Below are 20054 nucleotides of genomic sequence, written 5' to 3' on the forward strand. Positions count from 1 at the left end.
ACAAAGTGACACCCTGAAGAGCAACTAAGAATCAAGGCAAATAAGGGATGGAATGTGAACTTGACCAAGGCATTTACTAGTCAGCCTTTGCTGGGGGATGATGGGGTGGTTTAAGGTCAAGGATATAAGAGATTGGTTTCACTAGACAAGATAAAGCAAGGGATAAAGTGGATACTCCCTACATCATTGAGCCTAATTTAGAAGAGACATAGCTTATGTGATTGTCTCAGTATTTTTCAGTTGAACAAATCTGTCATCTATTGGATTCCAGTATCATGGGGTACAGCCTGAAGAATCAGGATCACTCATGGGCATCAGGAGGAATGTAATAATTAGCACAGCCCTAAGCCAAGGTTTTACAGAATGGAACTGCGCCTGTGACCCTCCATAGACCCCTCCATCCCCATGCCAACCCAGGGGAGCTGGGCATGGTCTGAAGCAGAAGGGTGGCATTCACAGGCCTTTCTTCTATGTGGTAGCTCTGACATCTTTTTGGGGTCACTCAGTTTAGTAGACAGAATTGTGGGGGGACATTTCACAGAGGAAGGGTAGAAATGCTGATAATGGAGTTGGGCTCCAAAGCAATCTTCATGGGGCAAGTATACTAAAACGTGTACTGTGGAGAACAAAGACAGAAGCCATTACAGGGATGTAGGGCACTCACTTCTGCCTCGCTGACATCTGCTGTGATGCACTGGCTTCCTGTCTCTGGAGGCTTGCCATGACTCCAAAGTCATTTTTCCTCATCTCTGGTGCTAGCATGCTGTTTATGGACATCAGCTATCGACCTGGAGCTGGGCTGCAGGGGCTTACTGGGAACCAGCATTGCAGGGAGCATCCCTTTGCATTCTGAGCCTGTGGCTCTGTAGTCACTGGCTTGATCGGAGAAGCCAAGTTTCTTGGTATCACACACACCAGCAGCCGCAGTGTCGGCTTGGAGAAATCTAAGCTGATGGTCCCCTGGCATCTCGAATCCACCTTTCACAGCCATCTATCTTGAAGGCTCCCCCAGCTGCTGCTTAAGCCAATACTGGCCATAACCTGTTCTTAGAAATGAAGTTTGATTGCAGTTCAGCCACTCTCATTCATATATATTTTATTTTTCATGCTACAGTAGAAGCAATAGCAACAGATGTGGATAAAGTTTAAAACATGATTGACACAGTTTAAAGTATTTATCATCTAGCCCTTTTCAGACCAGAAGTTGGCTTACTCCTGGTCCAGAATTAGAAGAGACCATGTTTTTTATTTATTTACATTGGAGCAGAAATCAGAGTCCTAGGAAGTCCAAAGTGTTTGAGGCCAGGCGGAGTCCCAGGCTCTCCATGTGAGGATGGTGAAGCCGAGGCTGACCCATGGTGATGGATGATAAGGGAGCCCAAAGGCCCTGCTGGAGAGTGTCTGAGCTGCTGGTGAAGGTCCTTCCAGAGAGGAGAAAACTCGGCTATGAGTCATTTAGGCAAGAAGCACCACGCTGGGGCAGGGAACAGGGCACAACCATGCTTTTCTTTCCCAAGGATAAACAGAATGTAGGGACAGTTTGGCATTGCCACCAATGCCAGGACTTGGCATTGGTGAGGTTGGGTTGTAGAGATAGCCTCACCAGGAGGTCTAACCACCATTCACACAGGGGCAGCAACGGACAAGAGTGTGGGATGGGGAAAGCGGGTGTGGCTGCGGCACCCACTTTCCCTAAGGCTCTGTGCACCGGAGGTTGGCTGGGCGGGGCAGCACTGTGCAGTTACTTCCTGCTTCGGGGAGTGGGGCACGTGCTCACGCGTACAATCCAAAGGCCAGCCAAACCCTTCCAAACATTTGAACTGTTTACTGGAGACAGTGCTACAAAAGAGGGCTCTGGTCATTTATGGAGAGATGCATGCAGCCTTAGACTGTGCTTTTTAAGTCAGAGAATCTCACACCCATTTCCCTATCACACTTCATAACCTGCTACTTGCAGCTGCAGGCAATGAGTCCTCTTACACAAACCAGTCCAGAGGGGACGGTCTACAGGCTTGCTTGCTCCCATGGACCGGCTGTGGAAGAGTGTGCAAAACTACGTTTCATAACTCAGATTATTTTGTAAGTGTGCAAGGCATTGGTTACTCATGCTAAACCCTTATAAGGTTTACTCGGCAGTTGTGTGTAAACTCAGATTTTTCAAGCGCTGAATGGCTTCAAAGCAAGGCATTCTGCTGTCTGACACAGGTTGGCAGCTGTCCTACGAAGCCAGCACATCCCCCTGGGAGCAGGACTTCAGGATTCCAGGGTCTCTGGTCCCTGTGGGACTGTCTGTGGGGAACCAGGAAGGCATGCGTTCTGTATTATTGCACACTGAGCTCTGAGAGGAGTCACTTGGTGTCCTTTTCCCGTTCAACATTTTGGCTTTAGTTATATTACTTTCATAGTATGAGCAACTGTTACATCAGCTCTGGCTGACTACGTTTTTTTAAAAATTTCAAATAATTACATGAAACATTAAATTGTATAATTGAGCATTCAAAAATAGATTAAATAGATTTTATGACTTAAATGTGTTGAAAATTTATTTCCATAGAAACGTCAGGTTCTTTTTTTTTCTGAGCCTTTAGAAATATGTCACCTATCAGTTAAGGGTAGATGACATGGCAAACATGTTAACCATCTCCCAAGATAGATAATTAAGTTCTTGTCAGAGCAGGCAAATGGGTCCAAGGTCACCCTGTGAACAAAGAGCAGGAGGCAGTGGTACCCAAGTTTCTGTGACTGAGTCTGGCTGAAAACCACGGCATGCTCAGATGTAGAACTCCTCCATGTCATTGTCCTCGGGACCAGCTGTTGCTGGGAGCAGGCGCACATCTTGGCCACCCTGTGTGGCTTGGGAGTCCTGACAAGGGAGCTGTGAGGATGACTCTGTGGGCAAGGAGACACCAGAAGCTGAGAGAGCAGTAGCAGTTATTTCTGCGGGGCTGGGAGACCCTTTGGTGAGGAAAGGATGGGGATCCCAGGAGGTATCTGGGCTCACCTCACTGGCCACAGGCAGTGGTCCTTCCTTGGGACTCTTGTGTGCTGGCCAGTGGCTGCTACATCTCTTGGAGGGGAGGGATGACTCCACTGTGTTGCAAAACCTACTGGGTGCAGAATACGCAGAGACCACAGACAGGTCTGAAGAGGACAGCCGCAGGCCCGTGTCCACATCTGTCTCCTGGGCCCCCTCTAAGTCATCAATGGACAGGAGGTGGCCGGGTCTCCACTCAGATGCACTGTGTCTCTGGGAACCAGTCAGTGGTGGCTGTGGTTCAGTTGGGGAGGGGCCTCCACTGGGCAAACAAAACAAAGACTTGCTCCTCTGGAAAGACCAGGCAGGGTTGGAGGTGCTTGACTGTGGGGTACACTCCTGCTTGTTCCCGGGAAGCAGGGCCACCGGGCTAGACCCCAGGGATGGGCTGTTCTGCAGGGCTGTCTGGCTGATGCTCTGTGCTGTGCTTACAATGTCGATGGTTGGCGAAGGTGTGGGATGAGGCCTCTTCTCAGAGGAGCGGTGTGCTCTGCTGCCCCTGGGGACCTTCTTGTGTGTCCTCTGTGCCTGTGGAGAGAGGGCTCCATTAGTCAGAGGAGACACTGGGGCTCACTGTTAAATGCAGCACGAAACATATTGCCATTCACTGGAAACTTCTAACTCTCTGTCTCCAAGACTGAGAAATACATCTGGCTCCTCCTTGTGACAGGGAATCGTACTGTGTAAAGTCCACATGTGAATGTACCAAGGAAAGAGGGCGCAGAGGAGCCAACAAATGGAGATGAGAATCCTTAGACGTCTCCCCGCACTCCCCAAAGCTCTGCTACCTCTGTTTCTGCTCTCCAGCTTGGTGCACACAGCAAGGCTTTAGCTGAGGGAGGACTAAATGCCGCCCACACTCTCTCACATTTCTAAGGGCTTCTCATTCCTTGGACTTGTCTGTTCGTACATTTACTTGTTGACTTTAAGCAATGTGATTTCCTGTCACAATGAGGAACCAGTCGTATCCCCCTCACCCCTAGATCGAGATATGCTTGAACAATTTGAGATCACATCAGCATGGGACCAGATGCCAGCATGTATGGTTTCCCAGGTGTCTTGTGACTCTTCCTGGAGAGACATGAGCAAACATCTATTTGACCAGATAGGGTACTGATGATACATTAAGTCCAGCTTGGTGGGCCAATGAGTCCACTAGGTTACTTACAGTAGCCACTCCGTAGTAGCTGTATCACCACAAAAGCCCGGCCTAGCATGAGTGATGGATGACTCTCGAAAGCTGTAGCCTTTGCTATCCCTACCCAACTCGAAGGCAGCTCCATGGAAGAGAGTCTCTCCCCAGCAACTCTTTACTGTTTTTATCATCTTGGAAAGGGCCTTGTGACTCTTAACTTTCTCAGTGTCCTGAGACACTCAACTTCCTGCAGCTCCTTCCAAGAGGGACTGTTTCTATTCAGAGAAAGTAGTTTCTTAACACCAAGACACAATCTAGTATGGGCAGTATGCTTTCCACCAAAGAGAAGGTGTTGGGGCGAGGGGGTGGGGGTGGGGGGTGGGGGTCAGCATTTATTTACATGCTCATAGGAACTACAGGTTCCTTTCTACATTTTACCTTTCAGGAATTAGGTACAAGAAGGGGAATGGTTGCTTCCTGATGAATCGTGAGGACGCTTGATAGGGAAGACGGTTTCGCCCTTCATCTCCTCACTCTGCTCATGTTTCACCCACCAGCCCCGCTCAGCTTAGTAGTTCACCAGGACCTGGTACCCTCTGCGTGAAACCGGGCCCTTTGGTCATACACACTTCACCCGCTCTGCTTCTCTCCAATGATTCCTCTGGCCCAGAACCAAGATTATAATGCGAAGTTTCAATTAAACAATAGGTTTGAGGACAGTGGGTCTGGATTTATTTAGGAAAGGTGCACCTGATTTATGAATCCCCTAGATAACAAAGTTTCTGCCAGGGTTTTACTTCTGGTGCCTGTGGCTGCCCCCAGACCCGTCTGTCATCTTCTTTGGTAGCTAGAAGAGGTGGGCATTTCCTTCTAGCAGGCTGCAGCACTCATCTTCATAACAGACATTCCCACCTTCCCCAGTAATGAGGAACCTGGTCTCCACAAGCCACCTAGGAGCCATTGTTCAGTAGAATATGTATCCATTGAGTACTTCTCATGGGCAAAGGAGGGGCAGCTACAATGGAAACGACTCTGGTTTGACCACAGGAATTTACTTTTTAAACATTGAAATGATAGAAGGCAGAATAAACAGGAGACTAGAGGATGGGATGGTTGGCCCCTAGGGGTACTGGGAGAGAATGCATCTTCCCAGTGGGGCAGAGCAGACTTCAGTGGAGGTGGGTTCCGAATCACACACAATACAGGACATGGCATGTCAAAAGTAGGTGTCTTCCTGGCAGGATGGTGGTGTGTAGGAAGGAAGGGAGTTGGATGGAGGCAGGGAGCCCATTCAGAAGCCACTGCCATGATGCTCCAGTTCTTATGTTTTGGGGATACCTAAGCTCCACCTGCACGATACACACAGTCTGTCCTCAGCCATGGACTCAGAGCAGACTCTCCTGGGATGGTTTGCCTTGGTGTCTCTCTCTGTATTGCTCAGTCTGCAGCCTGTTTGGCTTTTGTCCCCATGACTTGCTGACCCTATTCCATCCATCTCCAGGGCCCTGCATGTCACAGTGGCATCCCAAAGCTGTTTTTATTACGTGTAGCTTCAGGAACTAAAGTCAATCAGCGGCAAGACGACTTCTGCAGGGCTGCAGAGATGGTTCAGGTGCCAAAGTGCTTGCTGCATAATTGTGGGGACCTGAGTTTGGATCCTTGGCAGCCATGGAAAAAAGACAAACACGAGTCTGCCATCCCAGGGCTGAGGAGGGAGATGGGTAGATGCCTGGAGCTTAATGGCTAGTCAGCCTAGCTGAAATGGTAAGCCTCAGGTTCAGTGAGAGACCTTATCTCAGAAAAAAAAAAAAAAAAGGTGGATAGAGTTTGTGAAAGGCACATAGTGTTGACCCATGGCCTCTACATGAATGTGCACATGTGCACCCACACAAAAACACATATGTACACCACACATTCAATACAATATTTTTCTCAGAGCCTAAATTATGAATGCTTAAAGGATATTATGCAAGGCCCAAGTGCACCGGAGACTGGTTAGCTGTTGTGAGACAAACCAATTTTCACCATCATTTAAGCTTGGCTGGGTAAGGGAGAAAACAGGATGAGCTTGTTGGGGGAAGAAAGCCCTGAAGGATGGCGACTTCTTCAGAGTCTGGAAAGACACAGTTCCTTGGGGCACCTGAGTGTTGCTTGATTATTGACAAGCATGAGCGACAGTGCATCCACAGCTTCAGCACCTCTCCGGTTCTTAGTGAGGGAGCATGCAGTCTGGATCGACTTGAAAAGGGAAGCCAGTGGGCACAGCTTCGGGGCATGCTGAAGATCAAGGTTCCCAGTCAAGTGACCGCTAAGGGACATACAAATCTGTCACTCTCAAGGAGCACGATGGAATTAAATTTGGCTCAAAGTCCAGCATGGCAGGCAGGTGGGCTGTGGGACTTAGCAGAGGAGTTCATGCTTTCCACAAGCCCACATGTGTTCTCTCTAGTTTCTACGACGCCATGAGGGCAGGAGGCCAGAGAAACACCACATCCTGCTGCTCTGAAGAAAGCTGGCAGCCACTCTGTTTGGCTGGGGGGTACAACATGTACAGTGGCGGTGCCTGCTGGGCGTGTGAAACTCAGGCTGGCACAGTGCTAAGGACAACCGTGGGCATCCTGGGGGGAAGGAGGCTGTGGAGCCTCTCCTACACCACCATCTTAGAGGCAGTGCTGAGGAACACGGTGCATCTCCCTGGCTGCAGGTTGGGGCCGTTCTCCAGCTTTAGCCAGCAGGATCTCATCTGACTAAAGACAGCTCACCCGTGCCAAGGATGGAGCCTCTCTGCCGTGTTTCCCCCGGGGCTGGCTCTGTTTCCTGCCTCTCTTGTCTACTTGACTAGGAACAACAGGGGCTGAGAGTGAATTCAGAAACTCTGCCCTCATGGGATTTACCAGAGTGAAGCTTGGGCCTTCAGTGTTTGGTTGCCAGCTCTCAGGGGTGCCCCGGTGAGCCCCGGCAGTGAAGCGGAGCCGGTGTGAAGGCGGCCACCCTCCCTTCTCTTGGGCACAGTGTGGGCCGGATGCCCCCACTGGAATTCACAAGCTCCTTTCCTCACTATTTAAGGAACTCTCTCACAGAGCAGAGCAGCATGCATAAATTATCTGCCGAGGGCAAGCAGCCAGGGAGACCTGGCCGCGCTTCTCCTGTCACCAGGAAATTGGAATCCAGCTATGAGCTGGTCCTGAGACCGCAGCAGAGGCAGTTTTCTGGTGAGGTGAAACCGTCTCCTGAGCCGAAGCACCTTTCTCAAAGGCTCTTACGAGGCTCATTCCCTGTCATGTGGTAGAAGCATTCCTTCTGTAAATGCTCGTAGAGGTGACTGGGTCCCCCTTCCAGGGGCCTGGAGTGTCTCCCAGCTTGTTCAAGGTCAGGAAGCCCTGCTTCCGCCTCCTCTCTCTGAATAAGGCCATCCTCTCTTGCTCTGACCTTGGCAAAACCATGGCCTGCACAGCACTGTCTGCTGTCTAATAAGTCAGAGACAGACCTTTAAACTCAAGGATTAATAACCATGAGGGGCACCTCAAGGAAACTGGGTAACCGAGTCATGGGAACCCAGGGCTTTCCTGTACAGCAGGGGCTCCCCATAAGAAGGTGGGCTTTGCTCTCCGCTCACCTTCCTCTAGGAGGCGTCCATATTCTTTCTAAGGATACCATCGATGGCCAAAGCCTATGTCCCCTTTGGAATGGTCAGGAGGAAAAGGCGGAGTCAGAGGAGAAGGACAAGGTCAACTTAGGTGGAGACAGCCAGGTACAATCTGTGACCCCTGACATTTTGAGGCAGGAGGCTGGAAGACTGTGAAGCAGATGACTGGCTGTGTGAATACTCGGTACTTTCGGGGGGCTGGGGAGATGACTCAGAGTGAAGAGCACAGGCTGCTCTTCTAGAGGACCCACATTTGACTCCCAACACCTACACGGCAGCTCACAACGGTCTGTAAGTCCAGATCCAGAGGATCCGACGCCCTCGTCTGGTCTCTGTGGTCCTAGGCACTCATGTGGCACACAGACTTACATGCAGGTAAAACATCCGTGCACATAAAATAAGTTAAAAAGAAAAAAGTTAGGAGTTGAAGCCGATTTATCTGGAGTGTCATTTCCTACCCCCCTTTCCTCTCCACCACTATGGAACTGTGAGGACTCCTGTAAGCCCATTGATTAGAGCAATGTGCTAGTTTTACTCCTCAGAATGGCGGGCGGCATGACTCAGGTCTAGAGAGAGGCATGTACTCCCTCCCCAGCTTTGGTAAAATGTCATCCAAGTGAAGATGATTCACCCCAGCTGAACTCCTGACAGACTATGTCTTCACTCTGGCGCCTCCCCAAAGCTGAGTGATTCCTAAGAGCAACCCCTGGGTGCGGCCCTAGGCTAACACCCTCCTTAGCAAGCTAGCGCCGTAAGACTCTTCCTTCCTGTCAGCTGTGCTTTCTGAAATCCCATCCTGTGCGCTCTGGCCATCGGGACCGTCCAGTTCTATTCTGAAACACCAAAGCTTCATTCACGTCTTCACGAACACTGCTATCTATCTCTGCTTAGACACCTGCCCTTCCTCTGAGGCAAAGTGCGACAGGATGCTGAGAAAACATCGGCCACCTCTCTTCTGCGCAGTAAGAAGTATTCAGTCTCTTGGGCACATTAACAGGAACAGGATTTCTAGACACCAGATATGCATATTTTTAGTGTTAATAGGTACTTTTAAACACTCCAGAATTGATGGTAAAAAATGTATAATTCTGCCAGGAATTTAAATGTATTTCAATTACTTCACATTCACCAAGATCTGGTATTATCATTGTATTTAGTTTTAGTCCTTCTGGTGGGCAATAGTGCTTCATCTTTATACTAATTTGTATTTCTCTAATGACCACGCCACTTCTGTCTCCAGGGTCTCCCTATCTAGCCCAGGCTAGCTCAAATTCAGGATCCTTCTGCTGCGGCCCCAAGGGTTGGAATTACAGACTTGGACCACCATGCCTGACTTCAAGGGCACCTTTCCATGCCCACTGACCATGCAGATGACTCTGTGTGTGAAGTGCCTGTCCTTTGGACATATTGTGGACTTAATACTTTAAAGAAAACATAAGCATCACAGATATTACCAACCCACCTGGAACTTGTGGTTTTATTCTTTGATTGTTTTTATGATTCAACACTTTCATTTATTTTTAAACACTTTTATTTTTAATAAAGACATTTACATGTTTTTTTTTTTTTTAATGCTGCTGCTGTTGTGCTATTTTAAGAATGAGTTGTGGGTGCAGCTGAGGTGACTCTTAGTGTTTGCTATGCAAGCATGAAGCCTAGGTCTGATCCCCAGAACCTCTAGTAAAAAGAGGCAACTGAGTCCTGAAAGTTGTCTTCCGACCCTCACCCCTGCCGTACCTGCAAAGCGTGCGCAGGAACTTGCTTCTAAAACTCTTGTCGAGGTCACTTTAAGTGCTTTATGTGTATGTTAAAATATATCATGAAATAGTTACTTGGTTTTTTGTTTTGGTTTGATTTATTGAGACAGGGTTTTTCTGTGTAATCCTGGCTGTCCTGGAACGAGCTCTGTAGACCAGGCTGGGCTCAAAATCAGAGATCCGCCTGGCTCTGCCTCCTGAGCGCTGGGATTAAAGGCGTGCACCACCCCCGTGCCTGGCCTTGTCATTTGGTTTTGATAGGAAAAAGTCCCAAGGATTCTGGTATTAAACTAAGACAGCAGCTACAGCTAATGGTAGAGAACAACTGTTCCATGTGAGAAACATCTGCAAAGTGCCTCGGGAACCTGCTTTGGGTAACAACAGTTGGCACCACTGGGAAAATGGAGCAAGGGGGGGGTCTGGGGGACACCGAGGAGGGAGGGAGAGAGCTCCTAGGAGTGCTGGGAGCCGCCATCTTCATCATCATCATCATCATCATCATCATCATCATCATCATCAACACGCACGCACGCACGCACGCACGCACGCACACACACACACACACACACTCGTCACAAATGTACATATGGAGAGCAACCAGTCTTTCAATTGTCCCTGGGGCGTTCTTCACTCTCCCGCCAGCACCAGTATAAGGATCCCTGCCACTCATGTCTCGAAGTCTGTCAGGGGAGATAGGGTTTGTGGGATCACAGTGAGTCCAGGAGTGGCATGTAAAACAGCCCCTTGCCCTTCTAGGCTCAGAGTGCATTCCCACCCTTACCCCTGTGCTGTGTTTTCAGGCCTAGTGTGGCAGGTCCACATTTCCAAAGAATGAGCCTCTGCCCCCTGACCCCTTGTCAGTCCGTGTGTGTGTGTGTGTGTGTGTGTGTGTGAATACAAATTTACAAAAACAGCAGTTTAGTTATTTCAGCTGCTTTGTGTGTATATGCAACAATAAAACTTGATTATTAAACAACTGACACTATGGAGGTTCCATTCTTGTTTGTGTATTCTAATAAAAATTTACTTACAAAAACAGATAGCGGGCCATATTTAGCCTACGGCCTTTAGCTTGTTGACTTTGGCCAATTGCTTTTCCTATAGACTGTAAAATCAATGCTCTAATTTTATCAACCTCTCACCTAAGCATGAATTAGGATTACTGTCTGCCTGTCTCTTTCAGTTTGGCCATCTTCCTCTGACCCCTCCTTAAAGCCATGGCAACACCAGCCTGGGGCATTGGCTCTTGGCCATTGGTCATCTTCCTCTGACCCCTCCTTAAAGCCATGGCAACACCAGCCTGGGGCATTAGCTCTTGGCCATTGGTCATCTTCCTCTGATCCCTCCTTAAAGCCATGGCAACACCAGCCTGGGGCACTGGCTCTTGGCCATTGGTCATCTTCCTCTGACCCCTCTTAAAGCCATGGCAACACCAGGCTAGAGCACTGGCTCTTGGCCATTTCATGGCTCATAGTGGCAAAGACAACAGGCAGTCAGCAAGGACAGGAAGGCGGCATGCCCTGCTGCCCACTCGCATGCCTGCAGCTCCTCATATGGGTGGGAGGAGGGCTGGTTCTGTTCAACTGGACCACCCAGTCTGCCTCGAGGAGGGAAGAGGCTAGTCTGATGGAGAAAGCGTCAACCATGGGGAAGCTTTGTGTTGTTTTGTTGTTATTGTGGTGGGTTTTTTTTTTTCCTGGACTTGAAAGCATTCATTCATGAATAACTGAATCTCTACCATCTTCCATAGATTAGAAATAGGCCATTAGAATTCAAAGGCAGCATTACTGGAAGACGGGGCCGGCTGACCACAGCGGAAAAGGAATACTAATGAAGCGGCCCGCCAAACATCTCCCAAACCTCCACTGGCCTTGGCCGGGCTTATATCACGGCTTAGACAACAGCTGGTAAACTCCTGGCACCTTAAACTTGGGCAATCCACAGCGCCATTTGGACAAATGGCTACATGTTTTTGCCAGAAATGATACTGGAGAAAATGTCTCAAGACTGAAGTTGTCACCAACATATGCCAGGAGGAACAGAATAGTTGAATTTAATCCTGTGGCACGGGTCAGCACTTCACAATCCTGAGTGCATTTGGGAGGCTTTAAAAAATATATCAAAAAAAAAAAAAATCCAAATCTGTGGCAGCAGAAACAGCCTCTGGGGTGGGGTGGGGGCGGCAGGCAGGGCGTATGAAGCTCCTCAGGTGACTTTAATGTCCAGCCAGAGCTGTGACTTCTTTGACTTTCTAATGGCTCCTCATGCCTCAGCTTTTGCTTTTCTTTTTCAAGGTTCCATAGCCGTTTCTATGGCCACTGAAATGGCTGGCTTGAGTGGCTATGTGTTTTCGTGACGACACATGACTCTTTCTAGAACCGTAAGAACACTTTTTGCTGATCTACATGAAGTAAGTGTTTGCAACTTGACAGCCCCAAAAGTTGGCTCTGGAACACGAGACCCAGAGCGCTATGGGGAGGGGACCACGGTTTTCCTCCTTGTCTAGTCTCCAGCTATGGCAGTTCACTTAGCATGCGCTCCTCCATTTTTACACAAGTATTTTGACTAAGTTACAGTGAACTTGTCTTCTTAGTTCACCTGTCTGGGGAAGAATACGGCAATGGGAATTTCACTGCCACATCTCCTTCTCCATAACCTTTTACCTTGTTCTTATCTACAAATCTGTTTTTACAACAAAACTTGCTTGTTTGCCTTGAACCTCATCAGTTCCAACCATTTCTACAGCTTTAGAAGTTCGCTCTTGTGAGCTCATCTTTTCATTCACTTAAAACAGAGAGCTACTGAATACATTTGTAACTTGAATGCCCAGAACACCAAGACTGCTTACATCAGAGGAGATCGACTGACTCTCACAGAACAAAGAACTCTCCCAGAGTTCTCACAGCCCAAGCTGCACAAAAGCTCCAGGGGCCTTCTTCAGAGCACAGGTAGTCATGGCTATTGGAGAGACTGAAGAGTAAAGACAGATCTAATTTTCCTCATAAACCTACTGGGAGATAGTGTTGACTACTGAGCTTGGTCTAATGCCAGTGTCTCTACTTCACAGAATTGGGGTTGGCACCCCAAAGTTTCCTGTGTTTATATGAGGTGCCCTAGGAGTGTTTCAGGAACTCCCATCCACCCTAAGGTGCTCTCTCCTGGCCAGAAATCTGTGTGGGCTTTTCTGGGTGATAAACTAAATGAAAATATTAAATAATAACAACTTGAAAACCTCATCCCTGAAGTGCTCATTATTTAAGAAGCAGGTGCAGAAACAGAAGGGCCTAGAGATGGGAAGAACTTGATATTCTGTAGCTAGAGTTTTCCTGCCTTGCCCAGTCAGGACAAATCATTGTCTCCTGCCAGTCCCACAGCCACTCAGACCTAACCAAGTAAACACAGAGACTTATATTGCTTACAAACTGTATGGCCTTGGCAGGCTTTTTGCTAACTGTTCTTATAGCTTAAATTAATCCATTTCCATAAATCTATACCTTGCTACATGGCTCGTGGCTTACCGGCGTCTTCACATGCTGCTCGTCATGGCTGCAGCTGGCAGTGACTCCTTCTGCCTTCCTGTTCTTTCTTTTCTCCTCTCTGTTAGTCCCGCCTATACTTCCTGCCCAGCCACTGGCCAATCAGTGTTTTATTTATTGACCAATCAGAGTAATTTGACATACAGACCATCCCACAGCAATATTCAAAAAAGATGGTATATCAAAAAGGATATCTTACCAAGGACAAGGTAAAATGCAAGCAGCTTTGTATGGCATAAATGATAAATGTATTTTCAGTGTCGCAATGATCTGACATTGGGTGAGTTGGCATTTGTCTGAAGACACATCAGCCATTTTTATCTCCTAGGGACAAAGGCTGGAGGACAAATCTGGGCCTGGGGTCTCTGAGTGAAATTGGGACAATCCTGGAGTCACAGATGGCCTTCAAGGGGGTGGGGCAGATCCCCATCCTACAGCAGGCTTACTTCAGGAACACAGTGAGTTAGACTAGGATCCCAGAGCTGTTCACTGATTCTTAACTCTCCTGGCTTAGTAATCAGGTCCTTAGAACTTCTATAGGGCTGGGACAAACCTTGGTTCTACCTGGACCTGTCCTAACTGGAATTAAATTTATCTTTCATTTTCCAGAGTGAAGACTGATTTCAGATCAGTTCAGATTCTAGAGCATCAATGCAAGTGCTCTTGATCTGCTTTCTCTCTCCCTCTCTCTCTCTCTCTCTCTCTCTCTCTCTCTCTCTCTCTCTCTCTCTCTCTCTCTCTCTCACACACACACACACACACACACACACACACCAAAAACAAACAAACAAAAAAAGAAACACCACCCAAAGCTCCTTCTAATTACATTGTGTGTGTGTGTGTGTGTACATGTGCCACAGTGCATGTGTGAACAGTGGACAACTTCTCTTTACTATGTGGGTCCCAAGGTCATCATGCTTGGTAGCAAGTGCCTTTATCTGCTGTCTTAGGGTTTTTATTGCTGTGAAGAGACACCATGACCACGGCAACTAAGAAAACATTTAACTGCGGCTGGCTTACATTTTCAGAGGTTTAGTCCCTTATCATCTTGGTGGAAAATATGGCAGCATGTAGGCAGACATGGTGCTGGAGAGGGAGCTGAGAGTTTTATATCTTGATCCCCAGGCAGCAGAAGTGAACTGGCTGGAGCTTCTCAGACCTTAAAGCCCACCCCACTAGTGACACACCTCCCCCAACAAAGCCACACCTCCCCCAACAAGGCCACACCTCCTGATAGTGCCATGCTCTATGGGCCAAGCATTCAAACACATGATTCTGTGGGGGCCATTCCAAACCACCACATCTGCTAAATCATCTTGCTAGCCCCCAAAAGCTACTTCTAAAGCTGAGTATTTAGGGCAAGGAATATAGCTCAGTGGTAGGACATTTGCCTAGTGAGCATGAAGCCATGTGTTCATTCTCTAGCACCACAAGATAATAATGATAATGACATGGAGTTAATTAGAACTCAGTTTTTATTGGGTGGGTGGGTGGGGGATCTATGTGCTTGTTGTACCCACATGTGGAGGTCAGAGCAGGGCTCTGCCTGCCTTTCTTTATCCTCCTCTATTGAGACAGGGCCTCGCAATAACCAGAAGCTTGCTTGCCCTTTGTGCTAGGCTGGCTGGCAAGCAAGCTCTAGGAATCCACCGGTCTCTATCTGCCAGTACTGTGGATACAGACATATGCAGCCATGCCTGGCTTTTTATGTGAGTGCTGGGGATTCAAACTCACATCTTCATGTTTGCACAGCAAGTGCTCTGAGCCCCCAGCCATCTCCCCAGCCCCCAAAGCTATCCATTTTGCTTATAGTTGATTTCAGTTCAATTTGCAAATCTTATTACACTATTAACAAATCTGCAAATGTTAGCAAGAACTGCTTTAAAGGGGCCCTTTGAGGCTGAATTAATTTCCTCTAATACATTAAAAATGCATTGGATGCATTTATGTATTTAGTGGATTGACTTGTGTTTTCATTAGGGATGGATGCCTGGGATAGGACCCAGGGCCTCACTCATGCTAAGTAAGCAGTCTTTTACTGGACTTACCCACAGCAGTCCTATCAATAAAACCTACAATCAAATACTTAATAACTTGTAGGTTTAATCAGCTAAACATTTAAACAAGTGACCATTATCTTCCAAATTGCTTCAATTTTACACATTTGCTAAAATTTAACTCATGTGCTTCAACTTAATTTTTTTTTTTTTTGTGGTGGTGGTGGTGGTATTGAGGGTTTGGACCTAGGGGCTTGCACCATGATAAGCAAAGAGCCTATGATAATTATAAATGACATTTTAAAATCAGAACAAGTTCCTGATTTAAAGATTAAATTCTCTATGTGGTGGTCTAAATAAAAATGGCCCCCATAGACTCATAGGGAGTGGCATTATTGAAGATGTGGCCTTGTTGGAGGAAGTGTGTCATTGGGGAGCTTTGAGGTTTCAGAAGCTCAAGCCAGACCCAGTGTCTCTCTCTCTCTTCCTGCTGCCTGCTAATCCAGATGTAGAACCCTTAGCTCCTTCGCCAGTACCATGTCTGCCTGCACGCTGCCATGCTCCCCACCCGACAATAACAGACTAAACCTCTGAAACTGTAAGCCAGCCCCAATTAAATGTTTTCCTTATTAAGAGTTCCCATGGTCATGGTGTCCCTTCACAGCAATAGACACCCTAACTAAGACACTCCAAAATTCACCAAATCGTTAAAGTACCAAACAAAAATGTTTCTTAACTTACTATAAAAATGCCAGTATTATGAGTTTAATTTACCATTGTATTTTCAGTCTTAATTCTAAGGTTTTCTAAGACTAGGCAAGAGTTCACCAGGAGTACTGGTGTTCCATTCCAAGTAGTTTGGGGATGCTTTCTAGCTGACTGAGCCCGGGAGGTGTCCCAGCAAGGAGGGACAAGGATCCCTTTTACTGCTGTTGTAGCTGGGATTCCCCAACGTAAGGGGGTTGGCTCTATGGCCCATCTCCTTGCACTTACATCAGTATCTAATTCCACCCTCCTCAGACTCTGCAACCCCCATGGCCAATTCCCACCACTTCTTATCAGCTCTCCCAGGCCTGTGGTTCTCCTCTGTTACTTACATACTTAACTAATTTTATACTTCTCGAAACTTCATTGCCTCTGCAGTCCTCTGGTAATGGGGTGCTCTTGGGTTCATGTAAGAGAAGGTAGCACTGAACCTAGAAGATCCAGCCATTTGGAATGTCCCACTCGAGTGCAGTACCAAAGGCCTGACTGCAAGGCAGCTAGGCAACTGAAGGGGGGAGGTCAGAGGTCAGCAACAGTACTCGCAAGTGGTTGCACTATTAGACCTTTGTGGTGGATGAATAAGGATGGCCCCATAGACCCTATATTTAAATGCTTAATCACTAGGGAGTAGAATTCTTTGACAGAATTAGAAGGATTAGGAGGTGTGGTCTTTCTAGAGGAAGTGTGTCACTGGGAGGCTTTGAGGTTTTCAAAAGCCCACACCAGGCCCACGTTTTTCTCTGTCTCTGTCTCTACTGTCCTGTGGATCAGGATATAGCTCTGAGCTACTGCTCTAGCATCATACCTGCCGCCATGCTCCTCACCGTGATGATAATGAACTAAGCTCTGAAACTGTAAGCAGGCCGCCAATTCAATGCTTTCTTTTATAAGAGTTGCCTTGGTCATGGTGTCTCTTCACAGCAACAGAACAGAGACTGAGACCTCAAAGTATCTTTCAAGACAGGTAGGTTTTCTGTCTGGTTTCCATGTACCTACAGTATCATTCATGGTCCATCTTTCAAGGCAGGTAGGTTCCCTCTCTGGCTTCCATGGACCTACAGCAAGACTCATGAGCCACAAGCCTCCAGTCTCTATATCCTCCTGAAGTCCTGGTTCTACATGTTCATGCCATACAATCCTGTTCCTGCCACCATGGGACTGTGCCAAGGGTGGACATCTGGTAGAAGGGAAAGCAATTAGCAGGCTAGCTTTCTGGATTCTCCCATCCCACCAGACACAGAGGAAGACAGTCACACCAAAATTTCAGTGGGAGTCTGAGGCTGTATCCAAAAGATAAACTGTTCTGATTTGACCCCATTTTCTCATGTGAAAGATTAGAGCCCATCTTTTAAGAACACTGGGAGGCTGTAAAACTGACTTCAATAGTGATCAAGCCCTGGAAACTTTCTCTTTGTCCTTATTAATATATCCTCAATCGTTTGCATCTTCCTCTTTTTTTGTGTGTGTGTGTGTGTGTGTGTGTGTGTGTGTGTGTGTGTGTGTGTGTGTGTGTGTGTGTAGGATTTATTTTACCTTACAGCTCATAACAAACCATGAAGGGAAGTCAGGGCAGGAATCAGGAGGCAAAAGGCCCCTGAAGCAGAGGCTATGGAAGAATGCTGCTTCCTGGCTTGCTCTGCTTTCTTATACACCCAGGACCACCTGCCCAGTGACAGTACCACCCAGAGTGGGCTGGGCTCTTCCAAATCAATCATTAATTAAGAAAATGCCCTATAGGCTTGCCTACAGGTTACTTTGATGGGGGCCTTTTGTCAAGTGAGGTTCCCTCTTTTTAGGAGATTCCAGCTTCTGTCAAGTTAACACAAAGCTACCCAGTGCAGCAGGGATTCAGGACAAACCAGAACCAGGGCTATGTTTAAATCAAGGTCCTTTGGACTCTCATGATGTGCTCACACGAGCATCCATCTACTTGTGCTCCTCACTGTTCTTGATCTACAAGGCTAGACTCAACAGCGATGAAGTCAGAATCTGTTTTTAGTCACTTTGATAGCTGTTACGATACTTAGAGTCCCACTATGATGTCCCTCCCAGATGGCTGCTAGAGAGGAAGAGAGAGAAGACATTTAATCATCATTTGTCTTTTTAGGCTAAAAACAATAGTGGGCCTATCTCTCTTGGTGGCAGTGTGGAATTAAGCTCAGGTCTGAAATATTGTATCTAGGCAGCATTTCTCTTATCAAGAAGAAAAATCATTAGTAAGACATAGTTGTCTAAATGGCATCTTATATAGACTGTTGTCTATTATCTGGGGAGTGCAATCCACTGGACTATTAAAAAACACATTAATCATTTGAGTCTTTGGTTATATTTTTTTGCTGGATGTTTAAGACCATGAAGGTGGCCATTAACTAACTGTTCCATTTGTTTTATGAGAGATAAGGTCTATGTCCCCTGGCTTTCCTGGAACTCTCTATGTAGACCAGGCTGGCATTGAACTCAATGAAATCCACCTGCCTCTGTCTCCAGAGTGCTGGGATGGATCAAAGGCGTGCACCACAGCTTCTGGATGGCCACTGTGTTTTACTGCTAAGGCCAGCTTAGGATCAGGTCCTCAGTGTCACTTGGGTTTGGGAGGGACCATTGGCTCCTCTGGACTCCCCTTTGCTAGCTGTTCCCTTCACGTGAAGATAAGTCAAGGGCCTTGCTTGACCATGGTTTCACCAGAAAGCACTGAGGAAGCATTCCTCTGTGTTGACCCTCTTCTTGTAGACCTGACACGGTTAGACTCACCAGCTGGGGTCTCCACGGCTCTCCTGAACAAGAGAATAGGTGCAGTGCCACAGATACAGAACATTTGAGATGTGCGATAGCCCCCTGGGACCTCACCGAGTCCCTCCTTTTTAATTCCTGTGACCGTCAGCACAGCCTCCAGTTGTGGAGCACACAGGAGATCACTTAGTCCAGTCTGATACTTGTTACTTCTGTGCAGTATTCGGAGAAGCTGGGGCCAAACAAACATCTTCAACTGAACTGGATTAAGTGCGGATGATTTTGTTTTAACAAGAACCAGTCATCAGTGGCTCCATTGATTTAAGCAGAGGTTTAACCTCAGTGTATTAGACTCTGACTTTAGAAATTTGAATATCATCTCCATCATTTCCAAATCTCATTCTTTACACACTTTAACTTACCCAGACCTCTGTAACTTGCCTGTGTTTTCTCTATGTACAAACCCATCTTTACTAAAGTCATTTACTGTCCTCCCCCCTTAATACTACAAGGCACAGTGACATTAACAAACACATTTACCATCTGCTGTGAATTTTTTTCCCCCACTGGGGAGTACAGGAGACTAGGCATTGTCTCTACCCTCCTCATGAAGTCCCAATGACAAACCAGAGTTTGATTTCACCCTGGGGAACCAACAAGCTTATTGGGCTCACTTCTGGAACTTGGGTGAGGAGTTACTGCAGAAGCCTGAGGGGCTCCAAAGCAGCTGCACCCCAAAGTCTTTACCCAGCATAATGACAGCTTCCTCACAGGCATGGTGGAGTCCCCACTCCCTAGCCTAGATACCCTAGCTGGTCCCCAAACCACTAGGCCATGTGTAACCAGGGCAGGTTACAACTGGCTAGGAAGAGAGGCTGGATGCTGAGGAGGGATAATGACCCTGCCCAGACTTTCATTTGATGAAGGAGCATCGGCAGTCAAAAGGTCCAGCAGTGGTGATCTTCTGCATGCAGGAGTCAGAAGATGGTGGTTTGGCACAGAACAGTGCTTTCTCAACCTTCCTGATGCTGTGACTCTTTAATACAGTCCCTCATGTTGTGGTGACCCCCAACCGTAAAATTATTTTGTTGCTACTTCATAGCTGTAATTTTGCTACTGTTATGAGTCATAATGTAAATATCTGATATGCAGGTTATCTGATATGCTACCCACAAAAGGTTGTGACCCACGGGTTGAGAACCACTGGCTTAGAGGATAGTGCTGCGCAACGCTAGCTTAATGAAAGAAAGCTGAGCCAAAACCAAACACAGAGGATAATGTAATAAATTAATATTATGTATACACATGCTTATTAGCCCACGAGGCTGTGTAAGTTCCCAGGGAAACCTTATGGTCTTTATAACTTTATGTAGCATGTAGACTCATTCACCATAACTGTGGTTTGGATTTTGAAGTGAGTGTAAGTAGCAGATATATAACAAAAATGGTTAAAG

At 47.2% G+C, this 20054-nt stretch overlaps 1 protein-coding gene across 1 annotated transcript in view; it reads right to left on the minus strand.

Annotated features, from left to right (window-relative positions):
* Positions 1 to 1079: 1079 nt before the first annotated feature.
* The window catches only part of Fam124a (family with sequence similarity 124 member A), a 54018-nt gene continuing 35043 nt past the window's right edge, over positions 1080 to 20054 (minus strand). The window contains exon 4 of the mRNA XM_028884177.2: positions 1080 to 3562. Within this exon, the coding sequence (XP_028740010.1) occupies positions 2771 to 3562 (792 nt within the window). The 3' untranslated portion in view covers positions 1080 to 2770. The remainder of the gene's footprint in view (positions 3563 to 20054) is intronic.

Source organism: Peromyscus leucopus, chromosome 9, assembly GCF_004664715.2.
Source record: "Peromyscus leucopus breed LL Stock chromosome 9, UCI_PerLeu_2.1, whole genome shotgun sequence".
In the NCBI taxonomy this organism is placed as follows: domain Eukaryota; kingdom Metazoa; phylum Chordata; class Mammalia; order Rodentia; family Cricetidae; genus Peromyscus; species Peromyscus leucopus.